The sequence below is a fragment of the Brienomyrus brachyistius genome, chromosome 6, assembly GCF_023856365.1.
Source record: "Brienomyrus brachyistius isolate T26 chromosome 6, BBRACH_0.4, whole genome shotgun sequence".
Taxonomy (NCBI): domain Eukaryota; kingdom Metazoa; phylum Chordata; class Actinopteri; order Osteoglossiformes; family Mormyridae; genus Brienomyrus; species Brienomyrus brachyistius.
In genome coordinates, this window is record NC_064538.1 from 22500032 (window position 1) to 22520216 (window position 20185).

The following is a 20185-nucleotide window of genomic DNA, read 5'->3' on the forward strand; positions in this document are numbered from 1 at the left end:
TGTCATGCAATATCTACACTAGAGGGCACCTGTAATATCTGATTACATTAAATGAAACAGTAGAATGAATCTGTCATCTCTGGATACAGTCTATTTTTCATAAGACGTGTTTATAAAAATTGAATTTGCTCACAATAAGTAAAAAGGGGAAGCAGATTAATATTACTAAAACGTGAAAGTTTACTTATGTATAATATTAGCTGCATACATGGGAATTCCTTTCACATATCTGATTTTGCTCTGCTGTGATAGATGCATGTATACAGGCAAGAGTAAAAGCTTAGGGTTAGACATTGACCTGGCGTATCTGTGTAGTTTTTGGAGTTATTGGCCTGGCACTGATGTTGCTCAATAGAGTGAATGAGAGTTTTCAAGTTTTGAATGGGCTCATATGCGATTCTGTTCCCAACATGTTTGTTTTGCAATACAAAGTAACACAGAGATCAGCAGAGGATACTAAGTTCATTTAGACTACTTTTGGAAGTGCTGTTTATCGCAAAATATACTCCGTTGTTCTAAATATGAGTGAACGATATTACAAATAACAGTCTAAAGAGCGTACTGGTGAAATTTCAGGTACTAAACATAAATGAAAAGCTTTAACCCTCAGTGAGAAACTGGATCCTGTACAGTGTTTTGAATGTGGTCCGCTAGCCTTATTTTTTCCGCAAGTCCTCATTTTTATCATGCTAGTTTTGCATAATCCTAGTGTTTTACTGCAATGAATCTGTAGTGTTTAGCAGAAATATTTGTACATGGAACTACAATGCATCAGTGATATTAGAATTAACGTGTTGTGTCTCAGGGTACATTGTGCTGGAGGACAACAAGCCCATGTCTCAGGCCATGGAAGGAAAGTGGTTCCCGGAGACGCAGTTCCGGATTCTGTCGGGCGAGAACTACGGTATGAGTTAGCACTCCAGTTCCAAGCTTCAGCAGGAAGCTGAACCACATTAGCATGGCTTAAGTTTGGCACCTGGTTGGATACTGTGAGAAGTGGATGCTTTTCCTCTCATCCTGCTTCTGTCAGTTTGAAACAATGTGGTCTTTAGATAAGCTCTTCATTGTATACTTGGTAACAACAGTTGACACTATTTGTTTTGCCCGAATGGAACTTGATATACCTTCGCAGTGGGCTGTCTGCCTACCGCACCAGTGTTGCCGTGTTCTATTTTTCTGTAAATTGTATATGGCAGGGCAGAAGAGTTTGCAGCCAGATGCTGTAACCGTTAAACAGAGTCTGCGTTCAGGGTAGGCGTCTCTGTACAGAGTGTGAATTTAGTGACCATTATATCGTATGCTTTGTGAAAGCTTATTTCCGGAGAGATTTACTTCTTTTGTTTTATATCGTACCAGTCAAAAGTTCAGACATGGCAAGTTGCCTATAAAGGAGAGTGATGTCACATCACATGACATGGCCACCTGACCTAAAGACAGTAGAAATGGTTTTAGAGGAATTTGACCAGAGTGTGATGGAAAAGCAGCCCAGCGAGTTCTCAGCATATATGAGGGACCTCCTACAGGACAGCTGGAAAAGCATCCCAGGCCACCTCATGAAACTGGCGTAGGTGAGTCACTGACTGTGAGGTCAGCCAATCCCTAGAGCAATTGGGATTAAGGGCCTTGCTCAAGTGCCCAGTGGTAACACTCTGCTGACCATGGGTTGTGAATTGTGAACCTTCTGAGTTCCATCCCACTAGTGCTGGTACTAATGGGCTACAAAGTAACGTGTTACTGTAATTACAGCAACACTAAAATAACACACAGGCACAATTTCTCCTCAATGATTGAAAATCCATTGGTAAAGTATCTCACATCACTATTGAATATTAATTTGACATCCCCCCTCTGTCTGTGTGACACAATGTTAGAGATCACTGTGATATTTAGCCTACTGTTGTTTTTCATAATCAGTAACCCACAATAGGTTTACTAATATATATGCGCACACACACACACACACACACACACACACACACACACACACACACATACACGGGTAAGCCAAACTTTTGACTGGTACCCTTTATTAGCTTTTCGTATTACTGAATAAAAGGGTTTACTTACCATAATTGGTACGACAGCAGGGACAGTCCGAGGACTTATCCATGTATGCATCTTCTAACCATTTATTATGGTCGTGGTTGCGGGGGATTTGGAGCCTATCCCAGAGAACACAGGGCAAAAGGCCAATCCATCTCAGGGCAGGCACACACACACACACACACACACACACACACACACACACACACACACACACACACACACACACACACACACACACACTGCATTGCATTCAGAGGCATCGTGCCATTCAATATTTCAGCTTTCAATGGCAAGTTCAATGTGCCACCTGGTGACCGAAATAGCAAAATACAGGCAAGAAAGGCTTTAAGGGGAGCATATTCCTGGCTTTTGTCATTTAAAAATGCTCAACACACTCTTACAGTCTCTTTCCTTTGACGTTCTGCAAATTTTCCAACTGCAATACAGACGCATAAGCCTATTTATTAAAATAAAGCATCTTTATTCTCATTTCATTGTTTGTCAACACATTTCTGCTGAGGAATGTTTTTTGCTAAGGAACTGTTTTTTTGCACGCGGGGGTGTCTAATTATCAGGTCCTTTCCATGTTTCCTCCATGTACTCCAGTTTATCCCCTACAGTCCACAAACAGATTAATGTAAATAGTGTGTGATTGTATGTCTGAGTGCATATACAGTACCAGTCAAAAGTTTGGACACACTTGCCCGTAGAAAGGTTTGTCTCACGGATGCTTTTCCAGCTGCCCCGAAAAAGCTGAGCCCTCATGAGCTGCTTTTTGGTCACTCTCTGATCAAACACCTCCAAGACCATCTCTACTGTGTTTAGGTCAGGTCGGCAGGTCACGTGATGCGACACCATCACAGTCTTTTGTAGGCGACTTGGAGTGTCCAGTCTTTCGATTGTTACTGTATGTGTGACCTGTGGTGGACTGGAATTCCAACCAAAGTGTTCTACTGCCTTGTATGATTTAAGTGATGACTCTGCTCTGGATAATCTGTTTAAGAGATGGATGGATTTGTTAGATGGAGTCAAGTAGGTTAGTAGATAATACTGTAGGCCTAGAGTGCCTAACGTTACCATTTCTTTATTTAATGACTGTCCCACCTAAAGTCCTAATCATGCTATAAGGTGAAAACTGGCCCAGGTTAGATGTAATAAATAAATTGAGATGGCTGACCTGGGCCTCATTTTCATTTCCAGAGCTATTAATTGTGCGATTGTGGGTAGAAAATTGTTGCATTTCAATGGATAATCATTGTGATTTGTGAAAGAAATAATGACAAAAGCATAGACTGTCAAAAAGAGTAAGACATCTTATTTTCGTAACAAAAAGAAAGTGACATTTCTGGAAGGGGTGGTGCAGTGGGCTCGAGTCTCCACCCTGGCTCCATATGTGTGGAATTTGCATGTTTTCTCCGTGTCATTGTGGGGTTTTCTATGGGTTCTCTGGTTCCCCCCCATAGTGCAAAAACATGCAGAGGCCGATTGGAGTTACCAGATTGCCTGTAGGTGCGACTGAATGAATGGTGTGTGACAGAAATGATGGGTTGAATCTGAAGAACATTAGGCTTTTACGCTTTCATCTGCTCAATGTGCTAAGCTATCAGCACCTAATGCAAAACAGAAAAAATGTTATGGTACTGTATTGTGATTAGATAATGACCCTGCCTGCTGTGACTCGGTTTCAGATCTCCACCTGAAGCTGTCTTTGCCTCAGACCCATGAGGAGAACATGCACCCACTTCTCATCATAGTGTAAGGCCCCAGCCAATCACTGCTAAACTTTCTGTCCCAACACATAAAGAAGGTCTGAGCTAATCAGAACTGTTCATCAAGTAAATGTAGGGCAGCCTTGTCTTGAATGACATCTGCCTGGTATGTTGTTGCTCACACAACAATCCGAATCCTGAAGAGTGTGGTAATACTGCCAACAATGACACTTTACCTTGTCTAAATCCATCCCAAAGTGGTGTTCGTAACCCCAGAGGGGCTGTGAGACGATTTCCAGAATATGTGAATAAAATGTGAACACATTAGAATCATTATATTGCTATTTTCCGATTCGATGTGTATTGCGATTTGACATTTTTTTGCTGAAGAACATTTCAGATTTATATTTAAAAGATAAGGGCTGCAGTTTTGATTTGTAACACAAAGAAATAAATTAGATTTCTTGACATGGGTGGAACCTAAATTATAGGTGATCAACATGAAAAACTAATTGCTGCTGTCAGTTGGTTACTGCTAGTGCTGGAGAGCTCAGACCCTCCCATGTCTCTTAAAATCTGTAGTTTGGGAACGTTTTGGTTTTTTAGTAGTAATGTAACCCAACACCGAACAGAAAGTAGCTGATAAGACCAAGACCGTCTTAAGTCATTTGAGACGACATCTGCGTGCGTATGACTGGAAAAAGGCAGAAACAGCCTCTTTAAGACATTTTTGCACGGAAATTCAGACCAAAATTAGAAAAAAATTATGGCTAAAGTGATGTGTATCGCTACAGGTATGTGACCACACAGGATTTAATTCATTATTATTATGCAGTCTAATTTAAATTTAATATTTTTACAGCATACAAATAAGCATTGCTTAGGTTTTGTTATTCAGACACGTCAGACACAGCGCTTTGTGGGGGTTATGAGTGTCCGGCACTTATTTTGGAGGCCGAGCTGAGTATTGCTGGGCTTTTTAAATACACTATTACAGATACGCACCTCTCTTCTTTGTGACAGTGATGGGACACCAGGAAGCTACACGGTGACTGAGGAGTTCTCCCTAGGCTGGCCTCAGGTTCTGTCCAGCACACATGGAGTGGTGGTGGCTTGGATTGACAACAGGAGCGGTGCTACGCGAGGTCAGAAGTCAACTACCCATGATGCCCGAAAATTAAGCTCATTGATGGTGAAAGACCAGCTTGGTGTAGTGGAGTAAGTTTTATAGAAACTTTCTGTTGTCACCCTAATGCACAGTTTCTGTTCACACAGGTTTTGCCAGAACTAATATGCCATTAATGGGAGAGAGTCAAACAATGAGTGAGAATCTCTTTAAAACAAAAGCATTTGATACAGGAATGGGACATGGAGTGACAGGTTTATGAAGGACAAAGGTTCCCTTGGCAGAGTTTGTAGGTTGTAGGCGATGACAGGAGTAAAACACTACTGGGGAAACCAAGTGTACTGGGGAGCAACATAATCTCCCGTGGTTTTAGAGCTGGTTCAATATTTGTAGCATGGAATATGAACGAGGGACAAGTGAATCAACACTAACAAGCCCGAACACCTGAATCTCCCTCCTGAGACGTAGAACGTCTGACTGAACCCAGAAAGATTCTGATCTCCGTTCCTCCTCCTGGGAAAAGAAATCATAGGTTTGGCCCCTATTTGGCCCGTGGACCACAAGGAAAAAAAAAATAAAAGGTTGTAATGCAATTTATCAGTGCATGTCGGTGTTTGGTAGCATTCATCTGATAAAGTCAGAATCTGATGGGACAGGTCAGGGCACAAAAAGGTGGAAATGAAATTAGCCAATCCGCAAATGGATGGAGGTTATGGGAAATGGTAGTTACTATCATTCTGTCCGTTAGTGGGCAAAACCTCCTTCCAGTGTGTAATATCTAAGACGCCACTGTAATCATGCAAGCAGCATTGAAAAGCTGCCTAACAGAAAATAGAATTGATTAACTTGTCCAAATTTTCTGTGCACACAAACCAGTGAATTATGTGTTTTAGAGTTTTAATAAAACTTTTGACTAAGTCATCAGTTTGTGGGTAATAAACTACCTCAGATTGTTTTCAAATCAATACATCAAGTTCAATACAATCAATACAATGACCCAGCGTACGAAAAACAAAGTGGGTTAGTAAAAATCTTATCCAAGATACAACGTGGATACACTGATTCCAGGGATCACATTGCATTACTTATTTGTAGACTCTACAACGTGATGTCCTTGTGCTTTACAGTCTGAGGCTGGAGTACATCCCTGAATATACATCCCTATTTTTTCCAGATGGACCTCCATCACTGGAAGTGCGCGCTTTAGCATTTGGAAGCCTAAATATTGAGCAACTGGCATTCACTGCATCTCATACATCACCTCCATATGTCAGTGCAAATGCCGGCCCAATAAAATCAGGCCAATATCCTGTGAAGGATTTTTTCTCCCAGACACCAACATTTACTCTGGCCAATAATGTCCATAAGATAGCATTCCATCTCAGCACCAAATAGCCTCTACGTCCCACACTGTCCCTTCTCACTTCAGTTAACTTTTCATTAAATTCAAATAATTGTGGGGCTCAAACTAAATGATCAGTTTCAGGACAGTTTAACGGACTTTACAAGGACAGCCTATAGTTTTTTGCATTAGACAATGTCAAGACAGAGGCACTACTAGATAGCTAAATGTTACTCTTGAAAAACACTGAATCGTTCACACATTTCTTACACATACTTTGATCCTTTTACACACACACACTATTGATTATTGTACTGGTATTTTAAATCAGATATTACAATACATGAGAACTATCAGAAAGACAAGTGCTGCTCCGTAATCATGCACAGGAACGGACATAAGTATCGTTTAATGCTTTTTTTGTTATTTTTAGTTAATTTTACATGAAGAGAATAGTGTTACTGCTTATTAAATTGTTATATTGATTTTTTGATTGTGCCGGTTACTTGAATACACTGAATACTTAAATGCTGGGTAACTTATTGTACATAGAAACTTCAAACAAAAGGCATAGCTAATTAATATTTATTGCTATTGTCATTGCAGTTTAGGAACAGTTCACTTGATTGTTGTAACAGATATTTCTCCTCTCTTTTGTAGATGGCTGATGCAAATGCCTTTCATTGATAACAGACGGATGGCCCTTTATGGGAAGGTACTTTGTGACAGTAATATCTTAAAGCAATGCTGTATTCACTGTAGCTAATGTTGCAGATGGTCTCATCTGACTCTGCCCCCCACTACAGGCTTTTGGCGGCTATATGACCCTCAAGATGTTAGCTGCAACAGACCAGCTCTTCAAGTGTGCCGCTGTGATGGCCCCCATTACGGACTTCAGATTCTACAGTAGGCCCTTCAGTCAACTGTTTTCTCAAAAGGGTCTAGTCACTCACTGCATTTGTAGCTCAGCTGCACTTGAACATGCAAGAACCATCTGATCAAGCCTTCTGTATGCAGGTGCTGCCTTCTCCGAGAGGTACTTTGGACTCCCTTCTAAGGATGAGAGTGCTTACGTGGTGAGAACCAGTGAACCTTGACTTTGGTCTCACAAGCTCTTGGTACTTAAGCCAGTCCAAACTCTTTTGGAAGGTTCTTTTGCCTTTTAGCTGGAGCTCAATAATTTTGCCTAACTGCTGTGATGTTTTCATCAGCACCGAAATTGTACAATACTTTAATCGCATTACTATTTCAATTCAATGAAAGGTATTTTGGTATAGGGGCAGCATGGTGGTTAGCACTGTTGCCTCACACCTCTGGGACCCGGGTTCAAGTCTCTGCTGGGGTTCCATGTGTGTGGAGTTTGCATGTTCTCCCTGTGTTATCATGGGGGTTTTCTCCAGTTACATCAGTCCTAAAACATGCTGAGACTAATTAGGGTTGCCAAAATGCCTGTATGCATGAGTGGGTTACTGAATGGTTGAGTGTGCCCTGCGATGGGTTGGTGCCTCATCCTGGGCTGTTCCTCGCCTTGAGCCTGTGGCCTCTGGGATAAACTCTGTACCCCTTATGACCCTGAACACACAAGAATTATACAAGGCAGACAATGGCAAAAATGAATCTCTGGGGGGGTGGCATACTAACATTAAAGAAAATGGACAGAATATTATGGTAAATTTCTTGTTTGACCTCATCCATGAGGTCAGGTGACTAACATACACAATATTGTTAACACAAAGACAGATGGTAAACGCTGATGTGTAGCAACCCTGACAGGTGGCGTTCGTTTTTCCTTTGTGTCGTCTTCTCTTCAGGCCGCATCTGTCTTGGAGGATGCTGAGAGACTTAAACATGAGAACTTCCTTATTCTCCATGGAACCTCAGATGGTGTGACCACTGCTCAAATAAAATGCTTTGATGTCTTTATATGACAACACCTCTTTCTTCATATCAGTCAAGTTGTTTTATACAAATACAGTAACAGTTGACAAATGTATCCTAAGAATTTGTCCTCTGAATTCTAGCTCATGATTAATTCCTAAGTTTCCTGCATTTCAGTGTAAAAAAATATCGAATAATTAAAAACACGACATTTGGAACTATTCATCCACAAATATTATGACTAAAGCTACTAGCTTATATTCTTGAGTTCATCATTTGTTTTGCATGATTTCTGTTCTTTAAATAAAAAGTCCTATATTAAATATTTTAATAAATGGATATTTCTCTGTAGACAGCTGTTTCTCAAACCGATCCTCAGGATCGACCCCCAGACGATCCACATTTTTGCACCCTACAGCTCCCGGTAGCGAGAAAAAAAAACGCAAGTTAACCGGGGGTCCCTGAGGACCTGATTGAGAAACACTGTTGTAGACATTATTGCTGCATGGTTGCAATTAGATACCTAGAGTGGATCCCCCAGTTTCTCACCTGACCTACCCTCCTCTGGCCCATTAGCACGGGTGCACTTCCAACACAGCGCAGAACTGCTGAGCCGCCTGGTCAAGGTGGAGGCCAACTACACCCTTCAGCTGTACCCAGACGAGGGCCACAGCCTCAGGGCAGAGAGGAGCCAGCAGCACTTTCACCGCACCCTGGGCCACTTCCTCCAAGCCTGTCTCATCCAGGCACCCCCTCGCCGAGAGTCAACAGCAAACCAAGAGGATGATTACTGACCATCCCTGCTGCCTGGAAGTGGGGATACAGCAAAGAGTGGACATTGAGACTCCCCCCACCAGTTCATGGAAAGGGTGACATGAGCACTCTCTCCAGTTACATGTTCTCTGACATCTCCCTGTCTATGTCTGGGTGTGAGGTTGCTCTTACAATAACCCAGGCTATAAAAATACCCTTCAGGTTTTTGCCATGTAGGATTTGGCCACGCATCAGGACATAGTCGCAAGGGGCCTCTTCAAGACTGTCCCATCTTCCCACCTTGTTCATTTCCCTTGTGTTGCCAAGGTATTTGAACTCGAAGCTTAACACCATTAAAAGAAAGATCCCCGGGCACTGCATGTACAGCTGGACACAGGGAATATGTAATTTTTAAAAATCTAAGATAATTGTCAAAAAAAAAAACACCTCTGACCCTTTCACATAAGGGACTTTTCAGAACGAACTGCAGTAATGTTAATCCCTGGCTTGCAGATGTATAGAAACAGGTGATTCTGGGTATTTGGGTGTCTTGCCTTTGAGGCAAAGTGTGTCAGACAACAGCAAAGTTTTGTTCCTGTTTGCAAATGTATGTGTGACTGCGACTAACATTCCAATGAGTTCTTAATCCATCTTGCTAAAAGAGATATACTGAAATCATGGAGATGGTCTAAGAGGTGGTGTGGTGAATGTTGGTCATGGCACAACAATGAAATCATTCCTCCTCACCTAAAGCACCAAACCAGCACAGAAGGTGACAATGGAAATTTATAAACCTACGGCTTGTATTTTTATTAGAGTAGCAGCAAAATGAGGAAAACATTTGTTAATTTTTATAACTATTTTCAACTTAAGAAAACTATCAAGGGAGCTTGTTTCAAAATCAGACATGTGGCCCAAATGCTGATAATTAACTTACATTAATTAATATAAAAAGGCATATTATACAAATCTACAGAGTGAAAAACAAAAGAAAAAGGAAGTGGGTGTTACATGAGACATGAATATTTCTGGAGGCTGAATTGAGGTAGATGTGCCAACACAATGCCAGTGATCTCAAAAAGAACAATGCATCACCATACAGGGTTACTGTCCAAAATGAATGAGAAAAAGGTAGGACTGAGGAATGGTGCATGTATAAGGGGTAAGGGGGGGGGGGGTGATGTCTTCCCAGGAGGGCTTGGTGTGTGTTTCTGACCAAGCAGTTCCAGCATTCTTAATACTTATATTTAAATGTCCAGTTCATCAAGAGATAGCTAAATATGCCTGTGCATGGAATAAGGAGTATACAGTGGGACCTCTGTGTCTGCAGTTTCAGAATTGGAAAGCTCACCTCCCAGGACCCAATGCATACGTTTCCCTGCAGAACTTTCATCCATTCGGCATCCAATGTTCTCACTGATCACATTCGTTGGCATGTTCAGTGTGTGCTATTAAAAAAAATGCAAAAAGCATGATTTTCATTGCTCTGTCATCCCTTAAAACATGTATTCAGTACTCTGTTGCCTCTTGAGAATTAGGCTACATCAGAATCCCTTTCATTGGAGAGTACAGTACTTTATTATTGTATTTGATGTTTGCAATGTCCAGTTCATTTAAATTTTATTGGTATAGCACATTTCCACAACATTATTGTCTCAAAGCCCTTTTCATTACCCCTGCCCAAAGCCCCCAGTGAACAAGAAAAAAAACTCCTTAGTAGGAAGAAACCTTGGGAGGAACTGGACTCAAAGGGGGAGCCCATCCTCCAGGGGCCAGCAGAGAGTCTTACTGTGTGTAATTTATCTATTAACCTTAACATATGTTATATATGGGGTCCACGGATGGTTTGCCACTATTCACGGTTTTGGCCACCTGCAGAAGGTCTTGGAATGTATCACCCGTAGATAAAGGGGGATCACTGTACTTATGGTAAGCAGAACAGCACATCCCTCAGGGCCACTGAGCCGGATCATTTAACATTTTGGTGGTGATAATACATCTGAATTGTACATCCAACAGATTGCATTATCCCAATATTGTGGATCGATGTCACTGTCCAGAAAATGGGTCTGGTGGCTGGTAGATGGAATTCTCCCCTATCCGTTTTAGTGGAATGCAAAGTGATACATATTTAATACAACAATGTCCAACCTTATTTTAATTTCACATAGCCAAATCTAGAAAATAAGTACAATGTATGATCCCTTAAAAGAGAAATAAAGCAATAAAGCAGAACTGCCTAGTAAGGACCTCATAAAATCACCTGTAATTGCACCTTTCTTTGTTTCTATTTAGTAAATGATTATCTTTCTGTACCATTTTAGCTCCTTTTTTCATTGGGTGCAGTTTTTGGTCAAGATCCAACAACCATGGTCCTTGTATTCGTATTGAAATACTATTTTTGTGGAAAAAAAAGTGACAAAAGTTAACAAGATTAAAGCAATAACAATGTGACGTGTTTCAGAATGTTACGGAGCTGCTCTGACTTACCCTTCATTGTCTGTTTCAGTATAATCAGGCACCTGTCAATTGCGGCCACATATTTAAGTTTCAAGAAGAAACAAAAAGGTAACAATTAGAATTGCAGTGTTGTGATCAAGAAGATCTAGCTTTGTTCTGTTAAAATGCACTCTACTTGTGTTTATAATAACAGTGAGCTCACAGAAACCTACCAGATTAATATCAACAGTCTAAGAATCTCTCCAGAAACACTTAAGTAATGAGGAGTAGTATTTAGACCAAAACAGGCAGAGATCCTCCGGGAAAAGGACAGAGATCACCAGCCTAGATTGTACCCAAAGCCCTACCTTCATCTCACAGCAATGTAGCACTGCTAGTCTAATCTCCACCCGAGCTACAGGAACATGCTGACGTGCATGCACTTTATGTAAATGGAATGCCTGTATCTCTTGTTTTCCTGTACTTTTTTTCTCTTTAAAGAAATGTGTGAACAGAATTGTTTTATTTCAATAAAGAATAGCTTTTGGTTTATACAAGTATTTTGATGTTTTCTGCAATTCCCAAAGCAGTAATATCAAAACTTTAAGAAGAGTGGAGAAACAAACCTTTGTACCATTTTCATGCTATGGGATCATTTAGCTATATGTATTCATTATGTACCTCCTTGATATAATGAGACTATTAGAGGTATTTTTACTTGGAAGCCTTAAAATTGTCAAATTTGGGTGTTATTGTAACTTAAGTATTAATCAGACTGTCAAAATCAAAATATTGTGTCTGTAATAGTATATACTGTTAAAGATTTTTTGTTGCTTATAATAGCACATGCATTTGAAAACTAGTTATAGGAATGACATTGTATTGCCTGGATGGCCCCATTACTCCCTCTCCCCATGTAATCCCTACTCCTCTCACACCCCCCAACCAAAACAATCTCTAGCCCCCCTATATACTCTCCCCACCTCTCCAAAAAGTCTTAATTAAAAGCACACCTTTGGGTTACTAATCTCGGTGTTACCAGATTCGCCATATCTGTGTCTGTCCTGTCAGACCTACCACTTAGGGATCCTGCTTCAGCTTTGGTGCAGTTGTCCTAGATTGTAACAAACAAAATAAAAAAAGCCCATCAAATACTTAAAGATATTGTGTTTCCAAGATGAAGTGTCTTTTGCTGCTGAATCTTTCCTTCCTTTGCTTCCTGTGATTTGTCATAAAATGAAATCAGGTGCTTCATCCACACAGTGTTTTGGAGAAATGATAATGAAGGCCCTTCGCCTTACTGACACCGTGCAGCATTGCTTCAGTTTGCGTGGTCGGTCACAAAATTTGATCAGTTCCAGATCTTAAGGTGGTCAATTACTGTCAAAGTAGCAAAGGAGTGGGTATGTAGGGAAAGAATGAGGTTCACAAATGTTTCCCAAAAGCCTTCATTATTCCAGAATTAATGAACTTAAGGAAGTACCCTGTTGGCTCAGAGATCCCACATATTAATGGTGAAATGCTATGACTGTCACATCAGAAATAAGGAAATGTAAAAAAATATAACTAATTAGAAATTAGATAAAAACATGAGAGGCCAAAATGATCGAAATAAATTAACTTATTTGTTGAAAATGTTAGGGTCAGCCCTTGTTTGTCCCAGTCTTGTGTCTCTTCCCTGTTTGGCCAGCAGGTGTCGCTGGCTTCTTGTTCTCCTTGTTGTCAGGCTTTGTGTTTTCCCCTGTGCCTGATCAGCTGCATGGCTCTATGAGCATAGCATGTGGCTATCAACCCCTCAATCTTGTGTTTGAATCCCACCTCCTCTGTTTTTGTATTTTTATAGATTCTTTTTGTTCCCTTGTGTTTCATTTGTATCAGTTTTCTAGTACCTGTTTTGATTTGTATTTGGTTCTGGTTGCTACTTTTGTGACCGTTATAGGTAAAAACAATCCATTATTCCCCTGCATTAGTTTCTTAACAGGGAAACCGAGCCTAAGTTCCCTGTTTGATTCCCTAGTTCGAGTTGATTATTAGTTTCACTTGTTTCCTGTTGATCTTTTGTGCCAGTTTTTGTGTATTCCACCCTGATTGCTCATGGTCCTGCACCCTCCCCGATTGGTTAATTGTTCGAACCTTTCTTGTATTATCCGCGTTAACCTTTTGTATTTAAGTTCCTGGTCCTGTTCTGTGTGGAGTTGTAGATGTTTGTCAGTGTAGTATTTCTTGTATGGCTCATAAGGTCTCTCATGGCTTAGAGGTTACCCTGCATTTTGTTATTTGTTGCCCACCCGCCCCTTGTTGCCATGACCTTTTATAATTAGTCTGTTTTTCCCCTTTTTCAGTTGCCCCCTTGAGGTCCATTTATTTTGCAGCGTTCTTAGTGTGTTCAGTTTAATAAACCCCTGTGTTCCTGTGAGCCGCCAGTGGGTCGTCCACATTATGTTCCTGCCTGCACTATGCCACATCCGCATGCCAGAACCTCCCGGGACCATGACGGAAAGTATATAATATTTTGAACCTATCTTGCTTCCTTGTAAAAGACAACAATGTAAGTAGCAATAGGAAGCAACTTCTCGAAGCCTGAAAACAACTTCTTGAGGTGGTCAAAAATATATTTTAATAAGATTGCAGTAACTTTTGTGCAGCATAGCACACACACTGAGAACATTTTCCCCTGAATGCTACTGTGCCGTTGCAGCTCCAGATATCTTTAAATACTTGGAGTCCAGCTACTCCCTGTTTTGCTGTATGTTTGAGAGACATGGATGCTATCCAGTGAGCTGAGCTGAGATGTTGGGCAAGATGGTGGCGCAAGAGGTAGTGCCATCGTTCAGCAAATGGAGAGTTGCAGGTTCGAGCCCTACTTCCTCCTGATCCCGTGGAAGTGTCCTTGAGCAAGACAATGAACCCCAAATTGCCCCTTGGTGAGCAGGTTGGTGCCTTGCATAGCAGCTTCCATCACTCGTATATGAATGGGTGAATGCGAGTTGTAAAGCACTTTGAGTACTTGTAGGAGTAGAAAAGCGCTATATAAATGTAGTCCATTTACCATTTAAGACTGGACTCCTTCAATGCCAGTATCTTCAGAGGATGACACTCCACATTGCTAGTGGAGTTCTGAATGAGACATTACCTGCATTGAGAGGGAATGTCAGTTACAGCACTACAGCTACAGTATGTGGCGCATTTCCCCTCGGCCTGGACCAGCTGAGTAACACCTGGCTGCAGCAGGTGAATGGCCATTTCTGAAGGGTGAGACTAGACCATGTGTCTGCCTGTGGGGGAAGGTGTGGCCAACTGGGATCCCGAGGAGTTTCTCCATGTGGTGGGTGCAGCAACGCACTGCATCGGTGCATGCTCCCCAACCTGACCTTGACTGACTTTTTTTGTCCCAGTCAATTCATGAATTTAAATTTGAATTGAACTGACCACACTAAGATGTTGACTTGGAGTTTGAATTGGAAGGAAAGGAAAATTAAAATGACATTCCTGGGTTGGGTGATTTCATCCAACAAAAATTAGACTCGCTTTGTAGATGGTAGATGTATATATTGACCTTCTATATATACACTAGTAAGTGGTGTACCCTAACAAGCCACGCCTGTTACTCGTTTCTTACCTCTCACTCCTAACCCTCAGAGTTAGGATCACTCCCAGCTGCCTCTTGTCCAGTCAATGACATCATACCTTCGTGTTGCCTGGGCCCTGCCTTGCTCCACTCCTCTAATTTTGATCCCTTATCTTATTTCCCGTTTACACTGAGTTCTGAGATTGGGGGGAGGGGGGTATTCAGTGTATACTGTTAACGAGAACATGCTAAGTAATTCATATCGAAACATTAAGCTTTACTGTTACACTATGTATATGAATTTGTGAATCCATTCAACTTCCTCATTGTGATTTTGCACCCTGTTTTCAACCAATTTTATGACTACTTTGAATTTCAAAGTCATTCTCAATTCAGTTCTGAATGACAAGTGTTATGTAGGCCTACTCAAATTGCATAAGGTGATAAAACAAGCCCTTTTCGTGCCAATTTATAACCTACAATATTGACCTATTATATCATCATCCTTGAAATAGCATCAATGTGGCTCTGCTATGTTCAGATGCCCTCCTGATTGCTCCCTGTAGGTTATGGTTTTATTTAGTAATGCGCCAGGTGGACCAAGAGCAGCAAAGGACAAGGATACTTGCTTGCCAGGGTAGACCACACTATTTGCAGTGTCCTTAAGACCACACTATTTGCAGTCCCTAATAGGACTATAACAGGCACTCAAGCACTGAACCCCAAATACACACAACTTAAACAAGGTGGTCAGATGCCGAACTGTAAGGTACACACACACAGTGGAAGTTATACTTCTTTTCTCTTCACCCTATACACTGCGGACTTCAATTACAACACGGACACTTGCCATCTACAGAAGTTTTCAGACGACACTGCCATTGTTGGTCGGGTGTCAGAGGGGAACGAGCTGGAATACAGGGGGGTCATCGATCGCTTTGTCAGCTGGTGTGAACTGAACCATCTTCATATTAATGCCAGCAAGACGAAGGAACTGGTGATTGACTTCAGCAAGAAGTCTTCTCCTACTACACCGGTGAACATCCAGGGTCTGGACATTGAAACGGTGAAGGAGTACAAATTCCTGGGTGTTCACCTAAACAACAAACTGGACTGGTCTACAAACACTGAGGCAGTTTACAAAAAGGGTCTAAGTCGTCTTCACCTGCTTAGGCGGCTAAGATCCTTTGGGGTGAACAGGACTCTCTTAAGGTCCTTCTATGACACTGTGGTAGCATCTGCTATCTTTTATGCTGTGGTCTGCTGGTGTGGTGGAATTGCAGAGAGGAACAGGGGGAAATTGGACAAACTGGTGAAGAGGGCCAGCTCTGTCCTGGGCTGCCCACTGAAATCCATCGAGCAGGTTGGGGATGAGAGGATGCGGTCTAAGCTAACATCCATTATGGACAACACCTCCCACCCCCTGCATGAGACTGTACGAGCTCTGAGCAGCTCATTCAGCAATAGACTTCTACACCCACAGTGTAGGAAGGAGCGCTACCGCAGGTCATTCCTACCAACGGCTGTCAGACATTATAACAGTTTAGCGTGAGTATTTTTTACTCATATATGTTTAACTGACATATCACATGCTGTAACCAGGATCATTCACACCCCACCCCACCCCCGCACTTGTGTACATATCTCTGTACATTTTGTACATATCTCTGTACATCTTTATTTATTCCAAAACTTTTTGTACATTTGTATTTATATCTTTGTGTATCTACCTGCTCCTATTGTTCTATATTACGTTTTTGTGCAAGAGCTCTGTAACACCTAAATTTCTCATTCGTGGGATAATAAAGGTTTATTCTATTCTATACAAGCTAGGAACTCGTGAGGATCAGACAGGGTACACACAAGACACAGGTAATCATACACGCCATGATCTGGGAAATGTAAGCATAAAACAAGGGTTATTTACAGTAACAGACACAGGGCTATACACACACACACACACGAGCACTTGCGAGGCATGCTGGGATGCGCAAATCTCACCGGTGCTACACTTGCGGCGGTGGTGAAAAATGTTCAGCAAATCATTGGAGTTCCAGTATAAATCAGAAAATGCTGCATTTTATTTATTAGGGAGAGAATTGCTCCATATTTACACATTTATTAATTATTATACAACTGAATATATGTAACGTAATTTTACAAACTAAAAAACATCTAAAACCATGCAGTACTACCTAATGGATACAAAACCAAAGACATTCATGTTCGTCTGGCAGTAACCGTGTATTCCCACAGAATAGTCAGTCATACACAGGTGCCCCTTGAACATTTTGCAGTCATACATCATACAGACTAATGTGAAGACTTTAGATTATATTGTGCAGAATTTGTGACATTAATAATGTATGTAGTTCAATTGCCAGAAGTATTATCCTTTGCATGAGGGAAAACACAATTGTGTCAGCAGTTAAACATCATATAATGCACATCTGAGTAGCCTAAAATGCCCATGATATTCTGAAAATGAAACACACACATGTGAGTAAATCGTCGGCATGAAGCCTGACATGAAGGGATGGATAAACGTTCAGGAATGGACATCTGTATTTCTATTAACCCTAAGAACTATTAATCTTAGGGTTAGAGCGCTGATTTCAGAAAAGAATAAAAGTATATTGATTTAACGAGTATTTTGTTATTCTACATCTCGTTTTCATAGATTACATATGTGATCAGGCTATTACACGCCGTTCATCCCTAAGCCCAGAGCAGTTTGGGGGGGGGGGGGGGGGGGGGCACTGGCGGAGCGCTGGATAAGGAGATGGTCAGTAGGGACATCCCTGGGGGAGCTGGCCTTCAGTGTTTTAGGATGAACGGGTGTATGGAAAATAGAATTGAAATAAGATTTGCGAGGGGGTGGCATGGGTCTCGAATGCCCACATAATGCAGAATTTGAATATAGATTACTTGCATTGAGAAAAGTGGATTGGGAATATTGGTATTTCAAGGAAAGTTCTGAGGGAAGGCGGTAGGGGCTGGGTTGTGTGATAAAGGTGTAGTTGTTCTGGCTTGTTATAATTGTCTTTAAGGGTACAGTTTGTTGTAGCACATAAAAGGTCATGGTGTAAACAAGTGTAAGGGGATATACAGTGGTGTGTGGCATTTGGAACCTTATTTGGGGGGACTCATTTTTATGGGTGTGTAGAGGTCTCGTTTATGATGTCACAAGCATCCCTTTATTCTGATTGGTCTAGGGGTTGCGTTCATATATGGTATTGGATATGCTTGACCGATATCAGCAACACGTGGCCCTAAGGGCCATGTAGTTTGGGGGGATGGGAGGTTGTTAAAATTTAATAGAACAAAAATACATGTATTTATTAATGTGTTATTTTAAATTACATTTTAAGGATTAAAAAAAAAAAAAAAAAAAAAAAAAAAACGTATAGCAGGATGAATGTAAAACTAGCACATACACGCCCAGTGGGAATCAGGCCACAACCCCATGCTGTGGAGAGTTGTGAGCCCAAAGTACATATATACGGTTATGCCCTTCGGATTACGTAATGCCCCAGCCACCTTCGAGCGGCTGATGCATAAAGTACTGGGTGATGTCCAGAGTTGTGAGGTTTACCTAGACGATGTGGTGATTTATTCTGATATGTGGATACAGCTGCGAGTTCCCTTGAGCAGGTGTTTGTTCGATTACAAAAGGCTTCGCTGCTGCTCAACCTCAAGAAATGTGAATTCGGACAGGGCAGGGTCAGCTATTTAGGGAAATTAGGGGGTCAAAGCGAGGTTAAGCCCCTGGACATAAAAGTCCTGGCTATCCGTTTATTCCCCGTTCCGCAAACGCCACGAGAGCTGAAGCGGTTCCTCAGGATGGCAGGATATTACCGATGTTTCTGCCGAAATTTCTCAAATGTTGTGATGCCTCGTACCCACTTGCTTCGTAAGGGGGTGCCGTTTGTGTGGTCCCCAGCCTGTCAGAGTGCTTTTGATTCGGTTAAAATGTTGCTCAGTAGTTCCCCCATTCTAGCTACTCCGGACTTCGCCAAACCGTTTAAGTTAGAAGTGGATGCCAGTGGATTGGGTGCTGGTGCTGTCCTCCTGCAGGAAGACAGTCACGGGTTGAACCATCCTGTATGCTACTTCTTTTAAAGTTTTTAAAAACACCAGTTAGCATATAGTGTGATCGAGAAGGAAGACCTAGCCCTTCTTTTAGCCTTACAGCACTTTGAGGTGTATGTAGGGGATTGTGCTTGTCCGGTGGTTGTATATACAGACCACAACCCTTTGGTTTTCCTAGCCCGGATGTGTAACGCTAACCAGCGGTTAATGCGTTGGGCTCTAATCATCCAGTCGTTTAACTTGGAGATCATACATAAAAAGGGGGTCAATAACCTCGTGGCTGACGCCCTCTCCCGAACCTGATGCCCGATTACTCATGACTATTGGTTTTTCTTTGAATCTCCGCTTTATTACTTTGCATGCCCTCAATTGCGGAGGATTGCGAACACTTGCCGGGTTCGCTCTTGTGTGGGGGGGGGTGTACCGCAAGGTTCAGGGAGGGGTTGCCCTGCAGATCCAGCTCATCGCATGTTGCTCCCTTCGACTCCGCCTCCCGGACCTGGCCACGCCCCCGATCTAGGATTGAAAAAGCCGTGGCGGGAGATTAGCGGGAGTTCTGCTCATTGTTGCTTTGTTTGGTTTGCTTGCCTTTTTGGATTGTTTGTGTATGACGGAGTTTTGATTTCCTGGTTTCCGACTTTTGCTTTGCCCTTTCTGTACCTTTGCCTTTAGTTTGATTGCCTTCTGGTTTTGATCTCTTGCCTTCCTACTGACTACTCTCTTTGCCTCATCACTCGGATACTGTGTTTCGGCTTTTTGGTGTGTCCTGTATGTTCGTGTCTGATAGGTACGTAGGGAGTGACTGCTGTTTTATTTTCGCGTACGTGTGGTTTACTATGTTTTTTGATTAGGGAGTTAGGCTTAGCCTGTCATTTCGTTTTCTCGTCTTTTCATTTCATTTAGAATTCTTAGTTTGGCTTCATTTGTTAGCACTGTTTTGTTTATTGTTTTGTCTGTGTCACTCCCGAAGTCTGTTGCCCTACTGTTTGTAAAAGTGTTTGTGAATAAATATAAAATACAAAAAAGGATCCCTTTGTTTCCCGTGTTCACTTTTCCCATCCCTCGTTTTCCCCTCTCCTTTCCCTTTACCTTTCTGTCGGTCCTCAACCCTAGACTGAGGATCATAACAAACATCTGAAAGCTTGAAACAGTCTCCTACATCTTCGACGATCAACTTTCAACTGTGAAAACCAAGAATTCATGTGACCAAGAATTTTCTACGTTGTCAAGCC

General features: G+C 41.7%; 1 protein-coding gene across 1 annotated transcript in view; it reads left to right on the forward strand.

Moving 5' to 3' along the window:
* The window catches only part of LOC125745104 (inactive dipeptidyl peptidase 10), a 41158-nt gene extending 28727 nt beyond the window's left edge, over positions 1 to 12431 (forward strand). The window contains exons 18-25 of the mRNA XM_049017602.1: positions 806 to 904; positions 3735 to 3801; positions 4779 to 4973; positions 6884 to 6938; positions 7030 to 7129; positions 7241 to 7299; positions 8035 to 8107; positions 8678 to 12431. Coding sequence (XP_048873559.1) covers positions 806 to 904; positions 3735 to 3801; positions 4779 to 4973; positions 6884 to 6938; positions 7030 to 7129; positions 7241 to 7299; positions 8035 to 8107; positions 8678 to 8895 — 866 coding nt within the window. The 3' untranslated portion in view covers positions 8896 to 12431. The remainder of the gene's footprint in view (positions 1 to 805; positions 905 to 3734; positions 3802 to 4778; positions 4974 to 6883; positions 6939 to 7029; positions 7130 to 7240; positions 7300 to 8034; positions 8108 to 8677) is intronic.
* The last annotated feature ends 7754 nt before the right edge of the window (positions 12432 to 20185 follow it).